Source organism: Neophocaena asiaeorientalis, unplaced genomic scaffold (genome assembly GCF_003031525.2).
Source record: "Neophocaena asiaeorientalis asiaeorientalis breed wild unplaced genomic scaffold, Neophocaena_asiaeorientalis_V1.1 scaffold177, whole genome shotgun sequence".
Taxonomy (NCBI): domain Eukaryota; kingdom Metazoa; phylum Chordata; class Mammalia; order Artiodactyla; family Phocoenidae; genus Neophocaena; species Neophocaena asiaeorientalis.
In genome coordinates, this window is record NW_020172779.1 from 4,983,105 (window position 1) to 5,010,746 (window position 27,642).

Genomic DNA, 27,642 nt, shown 5'->3' on the forward strand with positions numbered 1-27,642 from the left:
ATGATACACTAACTTTTCAGAAAGACCAAAGATATCTATCTATAACTCTTTTCTTTTCCCTCATTTACTAATTTTTATATGAATTCTACATTTACCAAAAACTCTCAATCAGTGAGTCAAGAATTTAAAATCAAAATATCTGTATTGTACATAATATGAAAACCCTAATAACTAAATAGTAAATGGTAAACAATTCTTTCTATTGATAAAATGACTATGGGCATATATTTCTAAAGCATTACCTTTAGTATAGTCAACAACTGCTTCCAAAGCTGCTATCCTGATGTCCACAAAGTGGCCATATTCTGCGTAAGATTTAAAAAGAGCTGGATCACTTGGCACATGGCCATTCTTCTGAAGCACTCGTATGGCTCTCAAACAACTAGGAAAATGTATTTATAGTTAAATACTCTTTTAAACTTGTTTCCAAGGCATTAGAAATTAATCCATAACAGTAAGCTGAAAAATGAATGTAATTTGAATCCACTTTTTAATTTTTTAACATTCAATTTTTGCAATGACAATAAAAAACCCTATTAAAAGAAAACTAATTTCAAAACTTTGGAAATTCAGTTTCAGGTATTTTAACTGGAACACACTTCAGAAAAATGTATTTAGCATAAAACATAACTTAAATAAAGTATTCTCTCCAAAAGTTTTAGTAATACATATATAGTTTATTCACTAGTATATATGGAAAGTTGAAACTGTTCATAATGTTGAATGGGTAAATCAACTTTTTTTTAGCGAACTCCTAATGAAATAGACAGAAATTGTCGACAGTCATACATACAAAGTTGACAGAAGCCTTAAAAGAAGCCTAACAATAAACTAATAATATAATAATATTATATAAGTATTATAATTACATAATAATAAACAATAAACTATGATAGAGTTTAAATTATATCCAATGGGATAAAAGATTATGCAGACATCAAATACAATGCTTATGAAGAATTTCTGATGACATGAGAAAGTGTTTATAATATAAGCAGAATATAAAAACTATATATACAATATGGCAAATAATTTAAAATTTATATGTTACTAGAGGAAAATTTTAGAAGGCCATTCTCCAAAATAGCAATAATTTATCCATGGGTGGTAGAATCATACAGAATTTTATTTTCTTTTACTTTACTATATTTCCCAATTCTCTATGCAAATAAATTTCTCTTATAATTATGAAAGCAAATAACTTTAAGAAACAAATATGAAGAATCATCATACCTGACAGTGATGGTGTGTCTATAACTCGGAAGAAGTTTTTCCATATTCAAAAACCTAGTGATTTCTTCAAGAATGAGTCGCACATCTGGATTTAAATTATCCAAAGTTCGAACTTCATTATTCACACTGACTGCAGGCGTAACAGAGTTGGCAAGGGCATCAATCATTTCTGCACGATAATAGTTATCTGAAAACTGAGCCAAAAAATAATTACGAGAAGACAACAGAATTTACATTTCTATTCAAAAGTTAATAAAATAAAATATGATAACTTAAAAACATAATTCATCTGAAAACATAAGCAAGTTTTCAGGTTAGTATTCAATTCCGTCCTTTGTATAGAGTCACACAGTGGAAAAAAGAGTGAAAGAGGTCTACAAATTAGAAATACATTACTTTACTTGACAAGTGTTTACTACATGTAAGACACTCTCATAGTAATCTAGCCAGATTCCTCTAAAAGGAAGACCACAGTCCACAAATCCTGCTGGTAATACAGAGCTTCAAATCAGCTATTTCAGTGCTCTATTCTCATCTAAAACATCCAACCAAGGGTCACCAGATAGTTGAAGAAAGCATTAACATAAAGAGAGACCAGAACAAAGTGGGAAAAGCGACTTGGAGGAAATAAGAGTATACAAGGAAAAGAAAACCAGTAGAGGGAAAAAAATTCAAAAGTGACCATTAATATTGTCTGAGAAGTAACCAATGATATCCCTTCCAACAGGATAATACATTTTTTAAAAAAAGAAATATGCAGAGAATCAGAATAAAAATTAAATTGGAATATAAAATTGAAAAAAACTCCAAAAATTTTGAGCAAAAAAAAAAAAAAGATAAAAAATAGGAAAGAAAGCACAAGGAAGTTGGAAGGCTGGTGTAGAACACATGACATACAAATAACAGGAGTTCTAGCAAAAGAAGCAGAGAAAAGGGAGGAAACCATCCAAAAAAACAAATAAAAATTCCTAAATCCATATCCCAGTCAATTCCCAGAGAAGCAATTTATTGAGAGCAATCTGAGTGTGGTTTGATTTAAACTCAGCAACTCAGATGCTCTAGCCTAGAAATCTGAACATGGAGCAAGCAAATTAATTACTTCTATCAGCAGTGTTGGGATTATGCTGTGGCAAAACAAACTGCTAGGAGACAAAGGAAGAAGACCTGGCCCCTTCTGACTTCCACCATGGAGCCAGAACCTCCAACTGACACACATAATGGCACAGTCCCTAAACATTCCTATGTTCGAATACCAGGTAGGAAAAAAAACAAGGCACATAAAAACAAACAAAAACAAAATACTCCACAAGTATTCACCATGGATGAGTTTTGTTTTCAAACTGTTCTAATGATTAAAAAAATTAATCTCTATAACTTCAGTCAACCTTTTCTCTACGGTTTCTAAGTTTTATTTCACACTCAGAAAGGCCATTTGCATTCAGAGATCATTTAAATAATGTTCATAGGTTTTCTCCAAGTATTTTTATAGTTTCATTGTTACCTCTGATAACTACTTTGCTAACAAAGCAAAAGACCATTTACTTAACCATTTCTGAACTAAGTATTCAGAGCACAGAATAAACTCAGAAATCAAAAATGAGACAGGGATGTGGATGAAGTACAAAAACCAAAATATTTAACATTTACCCCTCAGACCATATCCAATTCTCACAGACACTATACTCCTAATCAAACAGGCTAGATTATCTGATCACCCCAAAGTCAAGTGAAGAATAAATAATTTGTGAAACACAACTGGGGGGTGTGGGGGCATTTAGTACATACAGCAAAACTTCCCACAAAAAAAACCAACTGAAGGCATCAACGTCAACATACTGCAGCAAATGCTGACTGAAGTTTTTAACAATGATCGTTTGGTATCAGGAATAGTTCAACCCATGTTCTGCATACTTATTTAAGAAGACAAATTTCATAAGTGTATATATGATTTATGAGAAATATATGTTAGAAATTCATGTGTATATATAAAAGATTTTCATATAAAATGACTAATAACCAGGCTTGAAAGGGATTTAATTTTAGTCTTCTTGAAAACTAAGTTATCTAGAATACTGAATTTAACGCTCCTGCCCAATTCATGAGATGTTAAAATTTAAAAAAATATCTCCCCACCCCCAAATCCCAACTTCTTTTTGGCATTTAGTGTTCTGTATTTCTAATTTAATCTTTTTTTTTTTTTTTTTTGGCCGCATTGTGTGGCATGTGGGATCTTAGTTCCCCGACCAGGGATCAAACCCGTGCCCCCTGCATTGGGAGCGCGGAATCTTAACCACTGGACCGCCAGGGAAGCCCCTCTAATTTAATCTTAATCCCAGAAAAATCTTTCATTTCTTCTCATGCACTTTATATAGTGAACCTTTTTTAAAAAATATGCTTAACCAAAGCCCTCAGAGACAAATCATTAGTGGTTGGAAGTGAAGTACTTTAAAAGCAAACATAAGAAAATCAATGAAGTATTCTTAGGCACCATCCAATCACATCTTTTCTTCCAGTTTTAATCCATTAATCTGCAAATCTTTAAATAACAACAAAATCTTTTTCTCTCAACAATAATTTTTAAGTTTTGACATCAGACAAATCTGGGTTTTGCCCCTGGCCCTACCGCATATATGACCTTGAGTAAATCGGTTAGCTTTTACTAGCTTCTATCTCCTCAAATGGAAACTGAGATAATTATAGTATCTATCTCAGAGGTCTGATGAAGATCATATTAATCAAGTTTTGGTACAGGCCATGGAACATACAAAAAACTAGCTAGTATTACGTGTTGTTATTATTTGCATTTATTCTGTCCTTAATATCTTCAGGGATTAAGATGTATGCTAGTCTTAATTGAAGACAATTATATCTTCAAAAAAAGAAATTCACGTGTAGGTGAAGAAAGCAATACTATAAGTGAAAGTCAAAACAAACCAGCAGATTAGGAAGGAAAGAATCTTACAAAACCTTTTTTAACAATATTCAAAAATGGAAAGAAAGTGTATCAGCTATAATGTATTCTTTAAAGAACTAATTTTTTTAAGGACTCTTAAATCATTTGAATGTTACTCTACTGACTTAAAGAGGAAAATTTTGCCTTCTTGATTTTTCACTATAAATCACCATTTGTAAATAAAACACTTGTGACTTTTTTAAAATTTATTTATTTATGGCTGCGTTGGTTCTTCGTTGCTGCGCATGGGCTTTCTCTAGTTGCAGCGAGTGGGGGCTACTCTTCGTCATGGTGAGTGGGCTTCTCACTGCAGTGGCTTCTCTTGTCATGGAGCACGGGCTCTAGGCACGCAGGCTCAGTAGTTGTAGCTCGCGGGCTCTAGAGCGCAGGCTCAGTAGTTGTGGTGCACAGGTTTAGTTGCTGCGCGGCATGTGGGATCTTCCTGGACCAGGGCTTGAACCCATGTCCCCTGCACTGGCAGGGAGATTCTTAACCACTGCGCCCCCAGGGAGGTCCACTTGTGACTTTTTTTTTTTTACTGTTGTAATGTTTTATTAAACTTCTCATGAATTCAACTTATCCTACAAGTTACATGTGTCATTATATGTGCTGTTCCTTCTGCTCGGAGTAACCTTCCTAGACTGGCCCTACTCAGACTGGGAAAATCCTATTGTTTATGACTCAGTTCGAGGGTCACATCTTATGTACAAAACTTCCCTGAGTGTCTCTCTATACCCTTGGAAGAAGGCACTACTTCCTCCGAATCTCCCTAGAAATTTGTGTATACATACCTCCACTTTAGCAGTTATGAATAACCTGTTTACTTGTCTGATTTCCCCATTAGGCTGAATCCTTGAGGCCCCAGAATCAGACTGTGATATGCAGCAGTTCTTCAATAGACGTTTAATTTAAATGAAATTCCAGACGGCAACTACCATGCATTCTTTCTATGTAACGTGTTATACCGCCTAGCATAGCATATATTCTCAAAAGCACTTGCTGATGGTTAGAATGATAACAAGTAAGGTAAAGTAACTTTTGAAGCATGGCATTCAATAGTAATTTACTAAATAAATGAATAAAACACACATAAGGGTAAAAAAGAAAAAATCAAATTCATCAATGAACAAGTTATCCCAAGAGGAACTGTTTTCTGGGTATCACTTGATAAAAGAAAAAAGGAATAAAAATTAAACTGGGCTGTCAGACTTCACCAAAACAAAAGTTAGCTGAGTTCCCAAAATTTGATGTACTTCTATCTCCACGTTATAACAGTATACGGAACATTTAAAAACCAAGTAATCTTGGTTTTCATCTACTGATTATAATAAATCATGTTTGTATATTTCTTTCTCTATAAATTTCAAGTATAATGGACACAACAATGATTTCACAGTCTAAATATTTCTTTAAAAACAAAATATCACTGGCTACTTTTATAATACTAAGGTATCTTACCTTATTTTTTCTGTTGTCATTGTACTTGATTAAGTCTAAAATAAATGTTAAGACTTCTTTGGGACAAAGGTTATGAACATCTCTCAATAAAGCCATCGCAACTGGCATAGTCTACAAAAAAAATTTTTGTTTAATTTTCATTACTACAATTCAATGAAGTATATGCTGAAACAGGGTTACTCTGGGGCTGACACAGGTATCTGGATGGACTCCAACCCCCACTGATTCCTACCCCCTCACACTGGGAACATGTCTCAAACATGCTAACAAAGGAGCTGAGTAGGAAACCAAGGGGAAAGCTGCATAACTGGATACACTCGGTAGCCCATTTGTCAGAAGAGGTATGTGTAATGTAAATTCAGTTCTGTGTTTTACAAGGGACAAGGTATGGGCTTTAACATTAGATAAGACCATTGTTCAACTTCTACACCACTATCTATTAAGATGGATTATTATAGCTAGTTGCTTACTGAGCAGGAGTCTAGTTTCCTCACAACCATTTTCAGGATTAATGGATACAGTGGCTGGAGGCATGTGGCAGGCAGACAGTAGAGTTCAATCACCAGTCTGAGAAGATACTGATTCTCCAGTACCACTGCCCCATTCTCAGCCTAAGGAAAAATGGTAAATTATCTAAAATCCAGCTTAACTTTCTCCTTTCCAAATTTTCATAGGCAACTTTTCTAAGGAAGTAGAAGCCTGACTCACAGTGGTAACCTCTACCAGTAAAACCAAGCTATTCAAACTCGAGGCAGAACTACAGACAAATAAACATCACAGTCCCCAGTACACAGAGAGATTTGGACTACCCCGTCTTCTGATTCAAAATAACTATTCTCTCTAAGCTGGGGGACAGAAAGTAGCAGGACTCCTTTGCTTGCTGGAAGGACCAGAAGCAAGGGGACGGTCAGTGCTATAATAGTTATTATTAATGCTGTAAGAACTGAGGGAAAGTTTTTTTTCCATAGAAATAGGACTTAAATTTGATTTAAGCACTAATCCTCTCTCTCTCTTTTCTGCCACTAGAAGTATTATGTGAAAGGTGAACTAGTCTAAAAGCACTGCTTTTCCAATTTTTTTGACTGTAACCCACAGTAAGAAATACATTTACATCCCAAACACACACACACGTCATGTATACAAAGTAAAAAATAAAACAAAAAAAAACCTTACACCTACCCTTATTTCATGTGTCGCGTTCTGATACTGCCTATTGTTTTCTTTTATTTTAAAAAAAAAACTTCCAAATTGATTTCATGACCCCCCTCATTAATGGATCACAACTCCCAATCTGAATATTGATCTCAGGTATATGGAAGTACAATGGCATAATGAAGGGGACACATTCGGTAGTCACAGAAATTAACTTGCTTTCAGACCATACATTAGTGAAATGGCAATAGAGAGCTGAGCAACCATGTTCAAGTACTATGAAATGCTCGGTTCTTTAAAATAACAGGATGCCTCAGACTTCTTTGATCACACCAATACTGGCTTTTCCCAAACCCGATCTCCTGAATCTGTTCTGCTGATGAAATTCACTATCAATATGTCATGACTTCCACTCTCAGCATGTGTCTCAATGTGGCTGGGTAATTCTTTTCACATTTCTCTCCATCACATACAAATCTCACCTTGCTTAACATTCCCCTCAACATCTATCATTTCATTTACTTTTAATCTGCTTTCTACCTGCCTCAGAAAAAGGAATGTTCTTATCTTTTCTAAAATTAACCTCACAACTATGTCCCCACCCACTACTAATAACTTCAGAATTTGCTCTAATGTTTTTTATATTTACTTGCTCCCAAGAGATGAATATTTCATCTCTGCTTCTCCACTGGTTCCTTTCTCTGTGCCAAACATGCCTCAAGCTTTTTCTCCCTCTATACAAAACAAAACCTGAAATGTCCTTTCTCAGCCTTGCTTTATCCTCAACATGTCACCTTTCTCACACTCTTCAACACCAAATCATGAAAGAATAGGCTTCATTAGTTTTTCTCTACTTCAACTTTACTCCTCCTTCTAGTTAATCTAGTTAATCTAATCTGGGCCTTCATTACTAACTTACTCAAAATATTTTACAAATGATTTCCAAATTGCCCAAATGCTGACCACCCTGCCATTCCCACATCACTTCCTATAACAGTGGCTCTATCACACCACCACTTTCTAAATTACCATTTGTAAAAAACTTGCTATTTGATAAGAATATAGTGCGAAACACTTCACATGCTTGATATTATTTAATTTTTAAAAAAGCTAAATTTACAATTGAGTAAACTGAGGTTTAGAGAGTTAAGAAACTTGTCCTCTTGCAAACTGCTAGTGAGCAGCAGAGCTGGGACTGAAACTAGAGCTGTGTGCTGTATTGTCTCTGACTCAGAAATGCTGTCCACATCCTACAAGGATGGCCATCAGAAGGACTCACCCATACCTCCATCCCCCATGTAACCAACCAAAAAGTCAAATTATCCATTTCTACTTACTTTAGTATTAATATGGACAGTGACTTACTCGCACACAGTTCATAAAATCAATGAACAACTGAAACTTTGGAAAACATTTTAGGAGCAAAAAGAGAACACATTATCATGTGTTCACATGTAACACATGTATACACATGTAACACACAAAAAATCATTTATAAGAAAGTAAATAATATTTGAAGAGTCCCCAGGTTAAAATGAGATATACAGATATTGGCAAAAAACAATCATAAGAAAACTAGAAGGGAGACTGTACCTTCTGTAGAAAGTAACTTTGAAAGCTCATAAAGTTGTTTGTTTTCACAATGTTTGGACAAGTTTTACAACAAAACATCCTAGTAAAGAGTGACTTCATGGCTGGTGGTCCTGTCCATGTGCTCACCATTGAATTTGCAATCTGCAAGTAATTAGAAAATGAAGTAATTTGACCACCATGGAAAACATATTTTTAAATAAATAAAATAGCTTTCTAAAAGTTATCGATACAATCGGATTCATTTATAACAATTTCAGTTCTTAGAAATTTAATACATTTTAGCTTCTCATGATCATTTCCAAGAAAATGTACATAAATATATTTATATATTTATAAATATATATAAACTCTACCCCCCCTAAAATTCTTATGTACACTTGTAACTGTTTTCAACAAGTTAGTTTCTAAACTGGAGCACTCTTCTTATGTTTTAAGAAAACTTGTTTGCAAAGACTTTATTCTGAGTAAGTTTTGTCCATTTAGGCAGATGCAGTTCTAATGTTTTAAATTTATCAGATAGAAACAACACCATGGATTTTAAATAAGGCTTTTAAATCTACCCTAATTTAAAACTAAGCAAGTACAGTGCTACCACCTAAGTCTGTAAGAACACTTTACCAAAAAATCCACATCTTGCTATTGATACCTTAGTGTATATAAAAATCACATCTGAAAAGAATGAAATTATAATTAACTTTAAATAAGTCTATAATTTTACAGATCTGCTAAGAATTTTGCATGTGAGAATCACGAAGAACTTTATAGGAGCAATGAAATTACATCCTTAGCAGATGATTATCAAAGAAAATCACATTTTCCCTCATATATCTGAGTAGATGTAGGAATCAAACCGCTCACTAGTTACCATGAGAGATAAAACAAATCTAAACCATTATAATCTGTTGAAATGCTGGACAAGTGGATTTAGCAGGGAGGAAGGCAAGAGAGTTACTATATGGGAATGAACCTAGTACCAATATGCTTTTTAAATACCTGGAACCCAGTATTTCTGGCCAAATATTTGTCTGCATTTTCTGGCTTGCATTTGTTCTACCTTCAGGTTTTTTTTTTGTATCTAAAGAAAAATATGTAGTTTTCTTAATAAATTAACTTTTCTATTACATTAAATAATAGAACCTATCATTTTAAATTCCATATCCCTAATATTGATTACTAAGCTCAAACCAACAAGAAATCACCACCACAGTGGGATAATTAAGATGAACTGATTTCATGTACTACAATATAAAATATCACTCAAACCAAGGAATTTCTTACATTCTTTGCATTAACAATTCTTTGGTTGGCAATTCAGTAAAATGGGAAAATTCTCTTTGGTTTTAAACTCTCAGTTTCAGTTTGACAATGATAAAATTTTAGTGCATTACTTATTTTCAGGTCAAAACGTGTTTCTCCAAATCAGCCTTGTTAAAAGCATGTGGCAAAAGCTTTCAAGAGACCAACCACCAAGTAAAATTAAAGACTACGGTGAATTTTAATTCACCTTCAGAGATAATTTTGTTTTTTTAAAATACACATCAGCCATCTTGTTTTCTTTCTACTGTACATAATCTCACCTTTGCAAGGCAGAAGCAAGCTGACATTCTCACGCGGTAGAAACACTGCTCCTGTTCTAATATGTCAGTAAGGGCAAGCCGAGATGCTGGAGTGGGGAACTTTTCCAAGGCCAAAATGGACTCTTGCTGTGCCACAACATCCCTCTCATAGCGGAGCTGATACTGCCACATAAAATCCGCTTGCTCAAATTCTACTTTCCTCAATACCGACATGTCTGGGTCTATCCTTATCCACAGCAAAGGAGAATCAGCACTGAAAGAAAATATAATTTTTTTATTTATTTTTTCAATTTCATATATTTATAAAAACACAGCATTTATTAACCAGATTCCCTTCTCCATGCAGTTTTACTGCGTTCATGTTTTTAAAGATCATTTTGACAATTTTCTCATTATGTTTAATATGAATTTCAAGTTTCTCACAATGTCTAATCTATCTATATGGATCCTTTTTTTTATAAATTTATTTATATATTTGTTTATTTATTTTTGGCTGTGTTGGGTCTTCGGTGCTGCACGCGGGCTTTCTCTAGTTGCAGCAAGCGGGGGCTACCCTTCGTTACGGTGTGCAGGCTTCTCTTATCACGGTGGCTTCTCTTGTTGCAGAGCGCGGGCTCTAGGCGCGGGCTTCAGTAGTTGTGGCTCGCGGGCTCTAGGCGCGGGCTTAAGTAGTTGTGGCTCGCGGGCTCTAGAGCTTAGGCTCAGTGGTTGTGGCGCACAGGCTTAGTTGCTCCGCGGCATGTGGGATCTTCCTAGACCAGGGCTCGAACCCGTGTCCCTGCATTGGCAGGCGGATTCTTAACCACTGCGCTACCAGGGTAGCCCTATATTGATCTTGTTGAAACAAAAAAATCCATCTGAAAATATTAATTTGGGGATTTTGATTAGGGATTGTATGATGTGAAAAGGGGAAATTGGACCAAATTTCTTCATTTTATTTCCTAAAGTCTAATACTTGCTAATGGCTATAAATGCCACTCTTTATGAGACATCAATCTGTAACTAAAATAAACATTTCTTTTTTCTCTTAATTAACTAATTTATTTATTTGGCTGCATCCAGTCTTAGTTGTGGCACACGGGATCTTCATTGCGGCATGTGGGATCTTTACTTGCGGCATGCAAACTCTTAGTTGCAGCATGCGAACTCTTAGTTGTGGCATGTGGGATCTAGTTCTCTGACCAGGGATCGAATCCAGGCCTCCAGCATTGGAAGTGCAGAGTCTTAGCCACTGGACCACCAGGGAAGTCCCAGATAAACTTATTTCTTATTAATTTATTAAATTAATTTGCTTAGCTGACTTATTATTAAAAATATGCTAGACTCATGATTTTTATCAAACAGAAAGTTCTGAAATCATAGTTCAGAGGTATAGCATAAATTTATCCTCATGTACCTCTCAAAGTAACAAGAACAGTTTTAAAAATCTAGTCTAGAGACTTCCCTGGTGGTCCAGTGGTTAAGACTCCACACTTCCACTGCACAGGGCTCGGGTTTGATCCCTGGTTGGGGAACTAAGATTTCTCATGTCGCCTGGGGCATGGCCAAAAAAGAGAAAAGCAACCAGCCTAAAAATCTAGTCTAACACTCTTATCAAAGAACACCACCTGAAATATAAACTCAATTCAACAAATACTACTGGGTACTTACTACAGGCAAGGACTTAATATGGAAAGATTATATAAACTGTGTAATAAATAGAAGTGATATTTGGTAACCAAGTTAGTAAATAATTACAGATGTTTTATAAAAACTACACAGGCACAATATGGATGGGCGAAATAAACTCTGAGCTACATTATATTTAAAAATAAAATGCCTGTCAATCAATAAATATTACCACAAAATTTTTACAATGATATTTAAATTGTTTTTTGCAAACATAGCAAGTCTTAAAGTGCCCTGGGGCTTTGTCCAAAGACAAAGAAAACCAATAACATCTGAGAACTCACTGGAAATGCAAACTATCACGACCCACTAGTGAAGAGCTGGGTCAGAAACTGAATTTTAAGAAGATTCCCCAAGTGACTTACACGCACTTCAGTTTGAGAAGCAATGCTCTAGAGGCCACGAGGGAAGCAAGAAAACTAATTCAAGGCTACTTCCTCTGAATTTCACTTGGGCCAGGCTAGATTTACTTTTCTCTCTTTGATTAATTATAATTTTATGTTAAAATTTGTTTTCAACATAAGGTTTTTATTGCCTTCTGAAAGTATTAAATGCACTAATTTCAGGACATTTACATACTTTTAGATGTAAATATATTACAAGACAAATGAGAATGCAGAAAATGTTATATCCTTAAACTTAAGTAACTAACTTACTCCATTGCAGAAAGATCCATGTCAACTTCTTCTCCATTCATCAGTGGAATTTTTTTCTTCTTATTCCTACATTTAAGGAAAAGTAAGTCTGAAAATTGTGACATTTCCAATTCTGAAAACAGATAAAGAGCAGCTGAAGTTCAAATTAAGAATTTCACATAGTGTTGAAAGATATCCTAAGGAGGAAGAGATAGAAAATGTAATGGAATTTAAACACCACAAAACCTGTCTATTTTGAAACTGAAGGGAATGAAGTAAATGATATTAAAATGTCTTCCTGATCAAAGTTTAACAAAAATCAGAAATATACAACTAAATGTTAACTTAAAACATATATATATTCCCAAAAACTGGTACCTGGAAGTCTTACACAGAAAGATAAGAGATCTACCAAATAAGGAAATCCTTTATAAAAAAACAAAAAAATAACCAGGCCTGAAATGAGACATGAATAATTCTGAACATGTTATGTACATGCAAGGTGCTGTCCTATATGAAATAAAGCAAGTGGTAAACTACAAAACATCTTAACAGTACTAATTAATATGTATAAATAATATGCACAAGATTTAAGATAAGCCAAAACAAAAGCAACTGCTTCCATGCAAATTACTCCTGAATCATAAAATCTACCGGACACTACACTAAATGCATGGTCACATGAGGACAAAATAGGAAAAGAGAGCACAGTCTTTTTATGTTCCTCACACCAAAGGATACATAAATGACATGCTATTACTACAGAGAAAACAAAACAAAGGAAATATTATGAAAAGGGTAGCAATCAGATGTTCTCGATTTCAAAGGTGCGCAGGACAAAAAGAAGAAGAATTTCACTCTGAACTAAGAAAGAATTTTCACAGAGAATGATTACAGAGATTTCAGAATCAAGTTCTCTAAACGCCTTCAAATCAACTGACATTCTTGTCTGTGTGAGATAACCTAAGTGTAGTCATAAGTATAAGACTTCTGTCTCTGAAATTTTGATATTTCTACACATTCCTTTCACTATTCAGAGCATATGCTAATAGCTGAATTAAGAAACAAAAAAAGTGGTAAAGAAAAAATATATTAAACAAAAGATGAACCATTGGACATTTTTTAAGTAAACTGGTAACGTGCCTTTGAAAGACATCAAGAATGTTCTTTCAGGGCATGGTGATACAGAGAAAAGGGAGAGTAAAGGAGACGTAGTAAAGAAGATGCAGGGGCTTTTCGTGACATATGTATTCAGCTACTCTCCTTATAGTCAATGACCATTTCCCCAATATTTTCTATAGATATTAATCAAATGAGACTAATAAGAATGAACCTAAGCGATTTGTCTTGAAGTTTTCCTGGCTCCAAAAACTCAAACTTCCATTCCACTTCCCCCTGTCCCTACAAAATAAGGATTCTCAAACCTAAATTTTAAAATTAATTATTTAATTCTAAGGATACGAATGTTGTCAAGAACAGAAAGCAAATAAAGAATGTTTGGGGACTTCCCTGGTGGCACAGCGGTTAAGAATCTGCCTGCCAATGCAGGGGACACAGGTTTAAGCCCTGGTCCGCGAAGATCCCACGTGCCACAGAGCAACTAAGCCCGTGCGCCACAACTATTGAGCCTGTGCTCTAGAGCCCACAAGCCACAACTACTGAGCCCGTGTGCTACAACTAATGAAGCCTGCACACCTAGAGTCCATGCTCCGCAACAAGAGAAGCCACCGCACAGCAACAAAGACCCAACGCAGCCAAAAAAAAAAAAATTAAAAAAAAAAAAAAAAAGAACGTTCGGTAATACTAACTTGAAGTAAAAGGGGGGGAAAATATTAGATAACATGTTCTCTACTTAAAAATTAGGTATACATTAGGGTTTTTATTTTGGCATTTTAATCTGTGAGACTGAAGTTTATAGTTAAGATCCAATGCCTACCTTCTGCTTTTGGAATGGCAGGGTATATCATGTTTAAGACTGTTTTCTTCAATTTGCAATGTATGATTGAAGGATCCATCTAACTCCTGTACTGTCACTTTAAGTGGTCCCTTTAAAAAGAAACATACTGTTCAAAGATAGTACTAGAAAAAAAACCAATGTGTGTTCTTATGTGTACAGGTATATATATCAAGATATAACACTATACAAGACCTCCATGTGGAGACACAAAGGCGGCTGGTACCAGAGGTGGGGATAATTGGGAGAATTTGTTTCCTCCAAGATCTGTATCAGCAACCCTCTTCTCCCTTCCCTGACACTTGGTGCTTTCTCAATTTCATTCTTTGCAAAAAAAATCTCACTATGAAACTTCCAACCAGCTCCCCAACCATAAACCCTTCCTTTATTTAAACTGGCGAGAAAGCAGTGCAGGAGGCCATTTTGGAAAAAAAACTTACCACATATTTCTGAGTTCCAGGAGATGTATAATCTTGTTTTATTTCCAATTCCAAGACATTTCGTTTTCTATTAAAGGCAAAACTTCCATAAAATTTTACCACTCCGCTCTGGTCTCTGAAGAATTGTAAAGGAATTTTTGCATACTAAAATAAATACGTACTAAACAAAATAAATTATTCATTAGGGTAGTAATAATTTTCAAATGCATTCCCCCTGGTTCAAAGCTTAAGAGCGTACCCCACTCTAAACCAGGTGGCAAAGTATTCAAAATTCTTGTGAAAAATGTTTCCCCAGATTTAAAAAGAAATTCTGAAACATTAAGAAATTAGTTTTTTTGAAAGAAGCAAAACCACTCTACTGGGTTATTAATATAGTGCCTTGAAATGAAAAAAATGTAACAATTGAAAAGTTCCAAGATACCACTCAAATTGTGCCAACCTCTAACCACATCTAGAAGTCACCAGACCACTGCATCTTACAAGTAATCCTACAGGCCTGTCTGGTGGATTATTTACCTCCCTCACCATCAAACCTATTGCTATACTCACACACTAAAAGGTACTTTATGCCAAATTTTACAAATACAGATGTGTATGTATGTGTGTCTCAATACTTAGTAGGCACCTTAGAGGAAATGATTTACAGTTCCTGGTTATTTCTACTATTACTTACCTCCTTTCATCCCGCAAAGCCCTTTTCTTCCTCCTTCCCCTTATACACATAACCTTCCCTCCTTTGCTGAACTGCTATTGAAAAGGATACACCCACTGCTTTATTAAAGGCTGGATGTCTTTGCCAGAGACATTCGAGATGGATTTCAAAAATCCAGATGTGGAAACCAACATCTGACTCCACATATGTGACTGGAACTTCTGAGATGAAGCAGTACTAGCCAAACTTAGCAGTTTATTGAAAACCTGCAAGAATCAAAGTATCATTTAGTTTGTATAAGATAATATACATTGCTTGCAATTCTGTACTATTCCCACTTTGCATTATAACTTTATTATAGACAATTACAGAAGACAATTTCACATCTTACTTCATTGATTGTTTTAGTTAAAGACTATTAGCAGTGAAAGCATGAAAAGATTTAAACAGCCAGACTATAAAATCATTCTTCCTCTAAATATAATTGAATTTTAATGACATCCTGGCCAGACAATGAATACTGTGTTTTTAAGAGCTATAATACTATACAACACCTATAACATATTGTGCTACGAGCTTTACATAGGAACTACACGTTCTTTAAGAAGTTGAGAACACTCATTTGCATTTATACCACTCTAAGAAGTGAACCGGCTCTTTACAGACCACATCTCATTTAATATTTCTGCTCTTTAAAGGCAAGATAAAGGACAGAAGGATTCAAGAAACTTAACTTTAAGGCAAATTTAAAATGCTTTTTAAAAAAAGATTACTAAAAAGTTATTTTCCACTTACCTCTAAGAATATTATCAATGGAAAAAGAATAGCTGAACATTTATAATACAACTGGCTTTCTATTACCTCAACTAGTACATATCAACTATTTCCGCCAAAACTTGCTTAAAACATATGGCAGAATTTAGCGATAGCAAAAATAACCATCTTTTAGATAAATGTGCTTTTTTCTATTGAAAATATTTGTAAATGGCACTTCATCCTTAATATTCTAAATAACGCCAGACATAAAATCATAGCATAAACAGGTTTTACTTTTAACCTCACATTTTAGTTTTATCTTCATAAAAATCCTGCATTAAGTGGGTCAAGTATTCATACCCACTCTACATCTGAGGAAACACAAACAAAAAGAACAGGTTACTTACTGGGCAAACAGCTAATTGGATGCCCTGACTCCTATTCTACAGAATAGTATTCAGATTATATACATATAGAACAGATCTTTCTTTATAATTGTTAAGTTCTTTAATACTTACTTGTAACATAAATTCCATACTGATCCTGTTTTCAATCAATCTCATCACAAGGTGAGCTTTACACTGAAACATAGTGTAGTATTCCCAGGAGAGCGTATGTGGATGCTTTATGGAAAAGTGTAGATGGGATGCTGGACTAAAAAAATAAACAGATTTGTTTAATATAACAAATTTGAATTAAATAAACAATAAATTTCATAGCTACATCAAGACAATAAATCAAAAACCTCATGGGAATACCTTAGCAATTTCCTTAGTATGAGAGCAACGAAGACTAGGAAACATCTAAAAATAACTTAACTAGACATAAAGGAAAATTTGAACGAACAGAAACACATGCCAACCTCCTGGTAGGAAGACACAATAGTGTACTATTTCAATGCTTTCCAAATTCATCCATACAATCAATGCAATTCCAATCAATATCCCCAGGTTAAAGCATATACAAAAAACATTCAAGATGGATTACATATTTAAACAAAAACAATTATAAAAGTACTAGAAGAAAATAAAGGAAAAAAATATCTTTTCATAATTTTGGGGTGCGAAAAATCTTCACAAGGAAAAATATAAAATCCAGAGGACATAAAGACCAGACTATGTAAAAATTAAAAATTCTGACATGAGATCATCAGTAAATTAAAAGATAGGTACAGTCTGTAGAAAATATTTACAACATACATGAACATTTAAGGTGTTTATACTTTTTTATTATTTCAAATAATGCTACAGTGATTATCTTTTCATACATGTGCAGTATTTCTGTATGGCAAATATCTAGAAGAATAATTTCTATATGATAACATACTCAGAAGTTGAATTGCTCAATCTAAAAATTACCCATTTTAAAATTCTGATTGGTACTAACAAATTACCCTTCAAAATCAGTGTACCAAATTACACTCTCACAATCAATGTGTAAGAATAGTCATTACACTTCCTTAAAAAAGCATGGCATACTGAAATATAAAATTTTGTAATTTGATATTTGAAAAATTACTTTTATACTCCACTATTACTTTTGGGCTTATGGACAGCAATATGAAAAAGGTTAAATAAATTCCAAGGTATAACGGAATACTATATAGCATATAAATAGAACAAAGTAAATTCACGTACAGTCACATGGAATGCTTGCCAAAATACAGATACGGTTAATTTTTTAAAAAAAGAGAAGTACACAGTAACACGCATGACTAAATTGTATTTTGTAACTGTCATATACACATAAATAAAGACCAGAAAAAAAAGAGGTCTGGAAGACAATATACCAAATTTATAATCAGGTTATCTCCAAGAGAGGAAGTAATGGGAGTGAGAAGTGGAAAGAAGGCTAAAAAAGATCTTTTACTTTTTACTCCACATACTTCTGAACTGTCTTGTTTTGAATCTCTTCAAAGAGCATGCATTCATGTGTTGCTTTTATACATAAATTTTGAAAATCAAGCATACAAAAGGAACTAAATAAATGGACAGAACAAAGGTAAAAGCATTTAGTGTAAACAATTATTTACACACAATGGGAATGCTCTAATTATATGCTGGGAAACTGCCATATAGCAGGCAGTCAAGAGAAGAAAGGGAAAGGAACTAACATTTTAATGAGTGCATACTATGTAAAAGCTTTACCTCAAGTAATCCTGGCAACAAACATGGTTAAGATGGATAATCATTGTTGTTTTACACATTAAAACACACACTCACAAAGGTTATACAATTTTCTAGGCTCACAAAAATCAGTAACTACAAAAATCCAAGTCTGTCTAACTCCAAATTCCTATGCCTTGCCACTGACCTAATCTTGTCTCAGTGACCATACTTCCACCAAAGAAAAGACTACTGATTATACAACTTGCAGTTTCTTAACCTTTGTTGTACTTTTAGACACTTGGGTAGTCTGGTTAATCCTATGGACCACAGAAAAAACTGCTTTTAAATGTGCACAATAAAATACACAGGTTTACAAAGGAAACCAATTAGAATGAAATACAGTTATCAAAATATTTTTATAACTATGACATTACCAACATATGTGCTAGTTTATTAATGCATTAAATAACAAGACCTAGCAGTGGTCTACTGTACTAATTTTAAGGTAATGAGTGCAAAGAATATTTCAAGATACTTGCTAACAATTAAAATGTGACAAGAAAACATCCATGATTTCTACTGTTGACAAAGTCACAGCACTGTCTGTTACCTACAGTCATAATTAAAAGAAATATAAAATTTCAGTTAATGGTGAGTAAAAAATACAGAAAAACTTTCCCACCCAATTCAATCCATATTCCCTTAGAGAATTCATGGACCCTAGAACAAATAAGAATCCCTGCTAGTACCATTATGTTGTTATAAGTGGTTGTCTCAGTGACTTGCTAAAAAATAGAAAGGGAAAGAAAAGAAGGAAAGTGAGAAAAAGGGAAATAAAAGAAAAGAGGGGGGCTTCCCTGGTGGCTCAGTGGTTGAGAGTCCGCCTGCCGATGCAGGGGACACGGGTTCGTGCCCTGGTCTGGGAAGATCCCACATGCCACGGAGCGGCTGGGCCCGTGAGCCATGGCCGCTGAGCCTGCGCGTCCGGAGCGTGTGCTCCGCAACGGGAGAGGCCACAGCAGTGAGAGGCCCGTGTACCGCCAAAAAAAAAAAAGGAAAGAGTAAATAAGTGTCTAGGTAGCTGACCATTCAGATAAACAGGTATAGGTAGGATGTGTTGATGCTGAAATCATCTACTTAGCCTTTTCTATTATTTTTAAACATTTATGAGAATAGTACAATATATTAGCATTAGGAAATTAACATGAAAAAGAAAAAAGCTTTATTATTTTTAGTCTTTTTTTAATGTTTAAATCCATTTACAGTCATCACATGCAAAAGTAATGAAAGGAGTTATTAGAATACTACCAATATCTATGGGCTCAGTATTATTACAGACCATTATTAACACTTCTTTGGCCTGTGTGGGCCTCGATACACATACAAGTGATCCTAAAAGACTAATCCCATAAAACAAGGTTTGTAGTATCTCTGAACAATAAACATACTTATCCTTCTCTTTTCCTCCACCAAATATGGGATGTAATAAAACGCCACCAGTTTTTAGTTCATACGCCACTATTTTGTCCAGCTCCTTAAAAAGACATAAAAATAGGGGTCAGTGAAAATTATTTTACATATCAAATTTTAGAATTCAACTGTGGTTTCCAATTTCCCGGAATCAGAATGGAGATTTCTGAAAATAAATGAAATGCATTTGAAGGGTAGTTTATGTTATAAACAAAGCAGACTACACAACTGGCCGAATGATAGAGCCAAAAAGCCTTCTCTACTTTATGACTTTAGGGCTGGCCAGTAGCCTGGCAAGTTTTCCTAATGGCTCTGCCCAACCTCTCTGACCTGTTCTCCAAGTTTATTTCTTCCTTCTCTGTATTTTGCTTCTGGTGGAGGATTTAAGCAAGTAAAAACAAATAGGGATAAAATTATGACAGGATCTATAATTTTAAAACTTCTCTAGTTTTCTTTAATATGACAGATCAAAATGAAAAAATAAAAGTTTAAGTGGAAAAAGACAACACAACTGTGCTGGAAATTCATGACTAGTGTAGGTAACATACAAGCAGTACAGAGAAGTGGGAAAAATCATAATGAAGTGGTTAAAAGTCAGGTTTGAATCCTGGCTCTACTACTTACTAGCTGTGTAACTTTAGCCAAATAACTTAACCTCTCTGTGCCTCAGTTTCCTTATCTGTAAAATGCAAATAATAAGAGTAGCTAGGAGGATTAAGATAGCTACTATTTATAAAATGTTTGTAACAGTGCCTGAAACACTTTAAGTTTTTGAAATTAAAAATGGACTCTTCAGTTCTAGATGTATGAATCTTTTATAGTTCTCGATATTTGAAATCTTTTGCAATTACTTTTTGGCTTACTTAAGTTTAGGTTTAGATGGTAAAAGTATATAAAATGAGAAAAGAAGGAGGATAGAGGGGGTCTATTTAATGAGGCTATTAAAGGCTGAAATTTTTCCCCCTGAGAGGTGAGAAGATAAACATGGTATGATTAAAATGTATATGAACAGAATGGGCTAGGTAAAATACAACTGACTTTCTCTTTTTGGCCAAATCTTTAAATAATGGGAAAAGATGTGAAAATGACAGAGAACATAAATACACTGAAGGACTAGCCAACATACAATAAGTACTTATTATGACCTAGGCACTATGCACATCACACGTATAACGTCTCACAATCCCTGTCCATACTAGTAGTAGCAGTAGATACTACTAGTAGTAGCAGATACTACTACTACTTACTCTCCTTATACAAAAGACACTTGGAAAGATTAAGCAAAATCATAAATAAAGCTTGTGAATGTATGAAGCAAAACGAAAAGCAAACTGACTCCAGAATCTAGGTTCTAAGCCTAAACAAATTTAGAAAGCACAAAATTACATTAAAAATGACTACTATGAGGAGCTGGAATATATCTAACAACTAACTTGATGTTTAAGGAGCTTAAATATTCTCGTTCTTAGCAAAAAAGTCTTTGGAGGCCAACACTGACAATGGAAAGCAGATAAAATAGACCATTAGTCTTTCTCTGTAAAATGATTCTCATTTTGCTGGAAAAACTCAAGGACTTTCAAATGACAATAAGTATTTTATAGTTACTAAAAAATAAAGGACACATGACTTGAAAATCTGGAGAACACTAACATGTCTTATTGACTTCTAAGTGGAAAATGGATCTAGTTGCTTTTACCTCTTTAATCCAATGGCGATATTCATTAACACCAAAAGTTTTTTTCATCCAGAGACCATAAATATAGCCTGAAATTCCCTTCAATACCCATTCATCAGACCTAAGCAAAAAGTCAAATAATAATATATCATTTTATATATTTTAATATAAATAAAATATAATAAATTTTATTATTTTAATAATAAAAATTCTTCAGATATTTTTGGCCAAAGGCCAAAGAGGGTAACAGAACAAGCATTAGCATGTACTTCTCTGCCTTCTTAAAGAAAATGAAAGTTATCAAACCATTTGGTTTTCCCACTTCCTCTGACTGAATTCTGCCTATCCATTCATTGTACCTTCTTCACATCTGGCATCAACTTAATTATAAGACCACTTTATACTCTTGGTTCAAGGTACCTATGTTTGTGCTTTGCTCTGGCAGTACTGCTTCCCTTATACCCAAGTCTGCCCATACTGTCTGCCTCTAAGGAAAGAGGTGTACATAGCCAGGACCATACTGCTCAATTCTTTCTTTTTTTTTTTGATTGATTGATTGATTGATGGCTGCGTTGGGTCTTCATTGCTGTGCATGGGCTTTCTCTAGTTGCAGTGACCGAGGGCTACTCTTCATCGTGGTGCCCGGGCTTCTCACTGTGGTGGCTTCTCTTGCTGCAGAGCACGGGCTCTAGGCACGCAGGCTTCAGCAGTTGTGGCTTGCGGGCTCTAGAGCGCAGGCTCAGAAGTTGTTGCGCACGGGCTCAGCTTCTCCGCGGCATGTGGGATCTTCCCAGACCAGGGCTCAAACCCGGGTCCCCTGCATTGGCAGGCGGATCCTTAACCACTGTGCCACCAGGGAAGCCCCAATACTGCTCAATTCTTAAAAGTCCACATTCTTTTATTACCAATCCCATGCATAATTATCAGTGAGAGTCTAAGACCTCAAGTTTAGTTACTTATTTTTTAGTTTCTTAAGTGGAAAGGCAATGACACCTTTCATTCATTTATTTATTCGTATGTTTATCCATTCATTCATTCGTTCATTAAAACATTTTGTCTATCATGTTCCAGATACTATCCTTTAATGAAACTATGTCTTAGGAAAATTACAAATCAAGAAGTCTTACCCTCCACCCTTTCCCCTCCAGAAAGAAAGAAAAAGACACCAAGACTTACATACTATAAATTATAATCATAAGTTATAATCTTAAGGGAATTTTGTCTATTTCTTCAAATGCATCTCAAGTTTAAAAAAGAAAATAAAAAGTGTTGTATTTCTCACATCTTTCAAGCAAATTAGCACAAATCTAGGAACTAACAGGAAAATCCCTATAGCAACATCACTATTGTAGAGGACCATTATTTTACCTTAAGTATTACCAATTGCACTGAATACTGACATCAGAATTCTAACTATAGTTCTCTGTACACTGAAGTCCTTGTATCTACAGTATTTATTTAGTTCTTTAAGAACTGATGTTATCAAAATTCTTACCTTATTCTTATTGCATATTACAAAATTAACTCTATTGATATACTGAGGACATGGCCAAAAATTTAGGATGAAATTTATACTGATTACTTTTCTTTAAATATATGTAATAGTGTCTGTTAATTATCTGCAGTTAGGACAAAGTTCAACTTACACTGCAGGAAAAGAAAATAAAAATAAACTTTCCTGATTCTTCTCAGTAGTTGTAAACTTTGAAATTACTCACCAAGACATTCTGGATATGAAACATCCAAAAAACTGCTGGGCCAAGGACTGGGCTAAACACCTTCTAGTCAAAGGTGTCTCATCTATAATCATGGCACTGTGTAACAGATTTGTGCTGGAATTTAAAAGAAGAGATAGCTCATTATAACCAAGAAATAAATAATTATTCAATCAAAATAAAATAATCACACTTTTAAAATAACAGAATTTAATTAATACATAAAAGAGAAAAACCAGAATACTGTCCCCAACAGCTTTTACAATTTTAGTTGAAATTCATAATCTTAATAACTTTTGTTTAAAGCAAGGACTGTAATGTTTCCCACTGATTTCCATGAAAAATATAAATACCCTTTTAGGAGGGTAGGGGGTTGCAGCATCAATCAGAAACTGGTATGTTAAGCAGAGACTGATCTTTTTATGAAGGGCTCTTCTAATTTCAAAAATCTTTTCCTAATAATACTTTAATGTTTTGTGCTATATTATTTACTTTCAAATGCACTGACCCATCAGATTGTCTAAACAACTCGGAAGAATGCAAGAACACTATTATTATATCCATTTTACAGAAGAGAAAATAGACCCCCCCCAAAAAGATGACTGATCCTGAGACATATAACTTCTAAATTTGGCACTTTTCAAGGAATGAAAGAAGGGAGGGAGGTAAAGAGGGTAAAAGAAAAAAGAAATAAAACTTTCTTTTTTTTTTTTTTTTGCATACAAATTTCTGATGATATCAGTAAATTTTTAAATAGTGCTAGGACAAAAACCTCACTAGATACCCATATAGTAACTTGTATCATTTTTGTTTTTAATGCATAAGCCAAAAAGAGACTAAAACACATATGTAAAAAATTAGTATCAGTTAATTCTGGATAAAGATACTATGAATCTTTGGGGTTATTTTGAAATGTTCTTCTTTATGCTTTTCTACATTTTTCAATTTTGAAAACTGGATTTTCTACAAAGCCAACCATAACTAAATTGAAGGGAAAAGGTTCAAACTGCATCTTAAAATTGATCACAGGGGCTTCCCTGGTGATGCAGTGGTTAAGGATCTGCCTGCCAATGCAGGGGACCCGGGTTCAAGCCCTGGTCTGGGAAGATCCTACATGTCACGGAGCAACTAAGCCCGTGTGCCACAACTACTGAGCCTACGCTCTAGAGCCCGCGAGCCACAACTACTGAAGCCCGTGCACCTAGAGCCCGTGCTCTGCAACAAGAGAAGCCACCGCAATGAGAAGCCTGAACACCACAACGAAGAGTAGCCTCCGCTCACCACAACTAGAGAAAGCCCGCACACAGCAACAAAGACCCAATGCAACCAAAAATAAATAAATAAATAAATTTAAAAATTGATCACAAAATAAATAACCTATCTTCACATCATTAACCTAATTTAGGCCTTTTGAATTTGGATACAAACCTAAAAATGCTCATGGAAGCATAAGCAGCCACTTCAACATAAGCCTCATCGATGAATACAGTCTTAAAACAAGAATATGGGTATCGACATGTAAGAATTTCTTCATAAAACTCAAAAACTTCGTGAAGATACGACGTGGTATGTTTAAGCAATGGAAGAAGCTGAGGTAAACAAAAATGAGTAACCTAAAAATAAAAAGCAGGGAAGATCATTAAATAAAAGAGTTAACTGAAATCTTAAATTTCCTAAATATCTCAGTTATAAATGAAGCTGCATATAAATCCGTGCCCCCCACCTTTTTTTTTTTTTTAACAAATCCGTGGCACTGAGAGAAAATACTGGTATGAAATTAGTGACTATTTACTATGTTTACAAAATATTCATTACACTTAAGACTTAAATTCATGATGGATTATAAGTCTGAAATGCTTAGATCCAATGAAAATGATAACTTTGGTTCCAAATTAAAGTTTCTTTTGCATATGCATACAAAACAATCTAAATTTCCAAGGCTTATTGTAAACCTGCCTTTGATTCATAAATATCTAACCTAGTGAATACTGCACATCATAGTACTATCTTAAATAATTAACAGTCATTATACTATCTTCAGTACATATAAAAAACAATATGAAAACTGCAGGGAAGCTTACTGGTAGTGAGGAGATAAGAAATATCAGCAACAGAAATAATTACATCTTACATTAATCCCACTTTGGACACAGACACTCAAATATCACATACTGTCTCACTGTCTCTTATTATGATTCTGTGCCAAATGAACAACATCAATAACGACATATCAGTCTGACTAGAATGACTCAGCAAGGTTTCATGAAGACTACATTTATGCTAAACTTTATGAATTGAACAAAAGTTTCACAGGTAAGGAGAGGGGGAAAAGAGGACATCCTAAACAGTCAAAGACGGGAAAAAATATGGTTTGGTCAGAAAAAAATCTAAGTAAACTATATTGAATATAACCACCATAAATAGAAAAGTAATGAGGAAAAAGCTAGAAAGGAATATTAGGGTCAAATTCTAGAAGCTCTTGAAAGCCATGCTAAAGAAATTTGATTACTGCAGGATATGGAGGCAAGGAAAGTTTTTAATATACAATAAAAAACTATTCTTCTGACAACACTATAAAAGAACAGATTAGAGACTACCATAAGTGAACGGTGAGCATTTATTTAACATTACTGGTCAGGGCCCAAACTGCATGTCATTATATATTTCAGATAAAGAAACCTTTTCTCTCTAGTGATAGTTCTAACAGTTGAAAGAAGAATTAAGAAAAACTTAGTATTTAATTAATATTCTTCTGATTAGGCATGAAAGAGTGGGAGGGAAAGAAGCAAGAAGCTATGATTTACCTCATGCATATATGGATCTACAAGTATTTCAAAAGGTCCAATGGCCAAGGAGATATTCGACGCAGCTGTCGGAATGGTAAGCATGTAATGGAAGGTTTTCTTCCTCATATCATGGGTATACACTGTCTCCACCAAATCTCCATTGGAAACAGCCACCATTGCAGCATCCACTGTAAATTCTAATTTCCATGTACATAATTCAGAGTATGAATCAACACATGGGAACCAAAATCTAGAAAAAAGATCAACAGTGCAGAAAACATGTTGAAAGTATAACCTACATTGTTTCTGCCACATATAAGTTATTTTAACATTTACAGAATATGCACAAGAAGAAATTTTAGCTATTTGCCCACTGATGTTTTTTACTGAGCAACCTGAAAGAATGTGATTAAAGATAAAGTTCTGTCTCCAAATATTATTGGCAATATTGATAAAATATATCATGTAGTACCTCCAGTTTAAACCCTGAAAAGAGGTAAGCAATTCTTAGTTTCCAATTTTTTAATTAAAAATAATTTTTACTTGTATATTCATAGTCAGTTTTTATGTAGCATTCATTTTTGGAAACTAAAAATGCTTACAAGAAAGTTTTTAAAAGTACAATATTCAGAATCTATTCCATAACGTCAGGAAACTGCTTTTCTGGAGTATGTGATGCATTGCATAAATTCAAACAGTGCTGGTAAAGCCAGACATAAAATTTCTATTCAATGTTCTATTCAGATCAGGTTTTACTATGTGCCAGGGTCTGTACTTGCTACTGAAACACAGAGAAACATAAGACATCATCCCTGGCTTGGAGGAGTTAATAATCTGAGGAGACTACACATAACATAATATTTCAATAACATGGTTAACTGCAGAGCTATGAGAATGAACTACAATTACATGCAACAATAAAGGTACATCTCACTACCACAATGTTACACAAGAAAAGCAGATATAAAGAGCATAAGGCATATGCTTCCATTTACTGAAGTTCAAAGATAGGTGTAATCAATCTACAGTATTTTAGATATCAGGATGGTGGTTGCCCTACGGCAGGAGGCTATCAGGTGGGCAAGAGTGAACGGAAGTGGGTAGAAGGGGTACTCTGCGATGCTGGTAATGTTAATGTTCTCTTTCTTGATGTGAGTGTGAATTACACGAGTTTGTTCACTTGTGAAAATGTATTGAGCTTTCTATTTACAATTTGTGTAATTTTCTGTATGTTTTACTTCAATACAAAAGTTTAAAAAATGAAAGAATTGAGACAACTTTAGAACAGTAGACTTGAAAAGGAAAGGAGGGAAGACAGGATTGAAGAGGAACACGATTCAGAAGAGGTTCAAGTAGTTGGGGATCAAGCTCATACTTCTCATTTTACACTAAATACATGTATTGCATATTCATAGAAAAAAATGCAATTGAAAAAATGAAATCAACTGAAATACATAAGAATTAGTAATCTACCTTGTGGAATTTTGATACCCACAAGAGAAAACATGAGCACCTCTCTCTGCCATACTTCCCTCTACACTGGGTACCACAAAATGAAGACCTCCTTTTGGCTGATCCAAAGAAAAATTGATGTGTATCTTTAGCACCTTTAATTCTGCAACAAATAAATACATACATACATTGATATATAAAAATATAATTAGGTAACAGTGGTCGATATAATAAGGGCAAAGACTTGCACTGAACATAAACTGGGAATCAAAGGCTGAGCTTTACATAAAAGATCACACTACTTAACCTAGTTTAGGCTTTTACCATCTCTTTGCCTATAAGGAACTCAACAGTCTGCTTCCACT

General features: G+C 34.5%; 1 protein-coding gene across 10 annotated transcripts in view; it reads right to left on the reverse strand.

Annotated features, from left to right (window-relative positions):
* The window catches only part of TAF2 (TATA-box binding protein associated factor 2), an 81,495-nt gene that overhangs the window by 35,301 nt on the left and 18,552 nt on the right, over positions 1-27,642 (reverse strand). For 8 of the 10 annotated variants that reach the window (XR_003002728.1, XM_024741231.1, XM_024741228.1 and 5 more), the window contains 16 exons: positions 27,299-27,440; positions 25,844-26,075; positions 24,468-24,652; positions 23,043-23,156; positions 21,346-21,445; positions 19,628-19,713; positions 16,590-16,725; positions 15,427-15,581; positions 14,664-14,778; positions 14,206-14,315; positions 12,291-12,356; positions 9,967-10,219; positions 8,390-8,530; positions 5,645-5,755; positions 1,234-1,427; positions 243-382 (listed from right to left, as the gene is read on the reverse strand). Coding sequence is in view for 9 of the 10 variants with exons in the window: in XM_024741228.1 (XP_024596996.1) it covers positions 243-382; positions 1,234-1,427; positions 5,645-5,755; positions 8,390-8,530; positions 9,967-10,219; positions 12,291-12,356; positions 14,206-14,315; positions 14,664-14,778; positions 15,427-15,581; positions 16,590-16,725; positions 19,628-19,713; positions 21,346-21,445; positions 23,043-23,156; positions 24,468-24,652; positions 25,844-26,075; positions 27,299-27,440 (2,280 nt within the window). In the remaining variant the exon portion in view is untranslated. Of the gene's footprint in view, positions 1-242; positions 383-1,233; positions 1,428-5,644; positions 5,756-8,389; positions 8,531-9,966; positions 10,220-12,290; positions 12,357-14,205; positions 14,316-14,663; positions 14,779-15,426; positions 15,582-16,589; positions 16,726-19,627; positions 19,714-21,345; positions 21,446-23,042; positions 23,157-24,467; positions 24,653-25,843; positions 26,076-27,298; positions 27,441-27,642 lie in introns of those variants that run through there. The other 2 variants (XM_024741233.1, XM_024741232.1) reach the window with 2 other exon arrangements.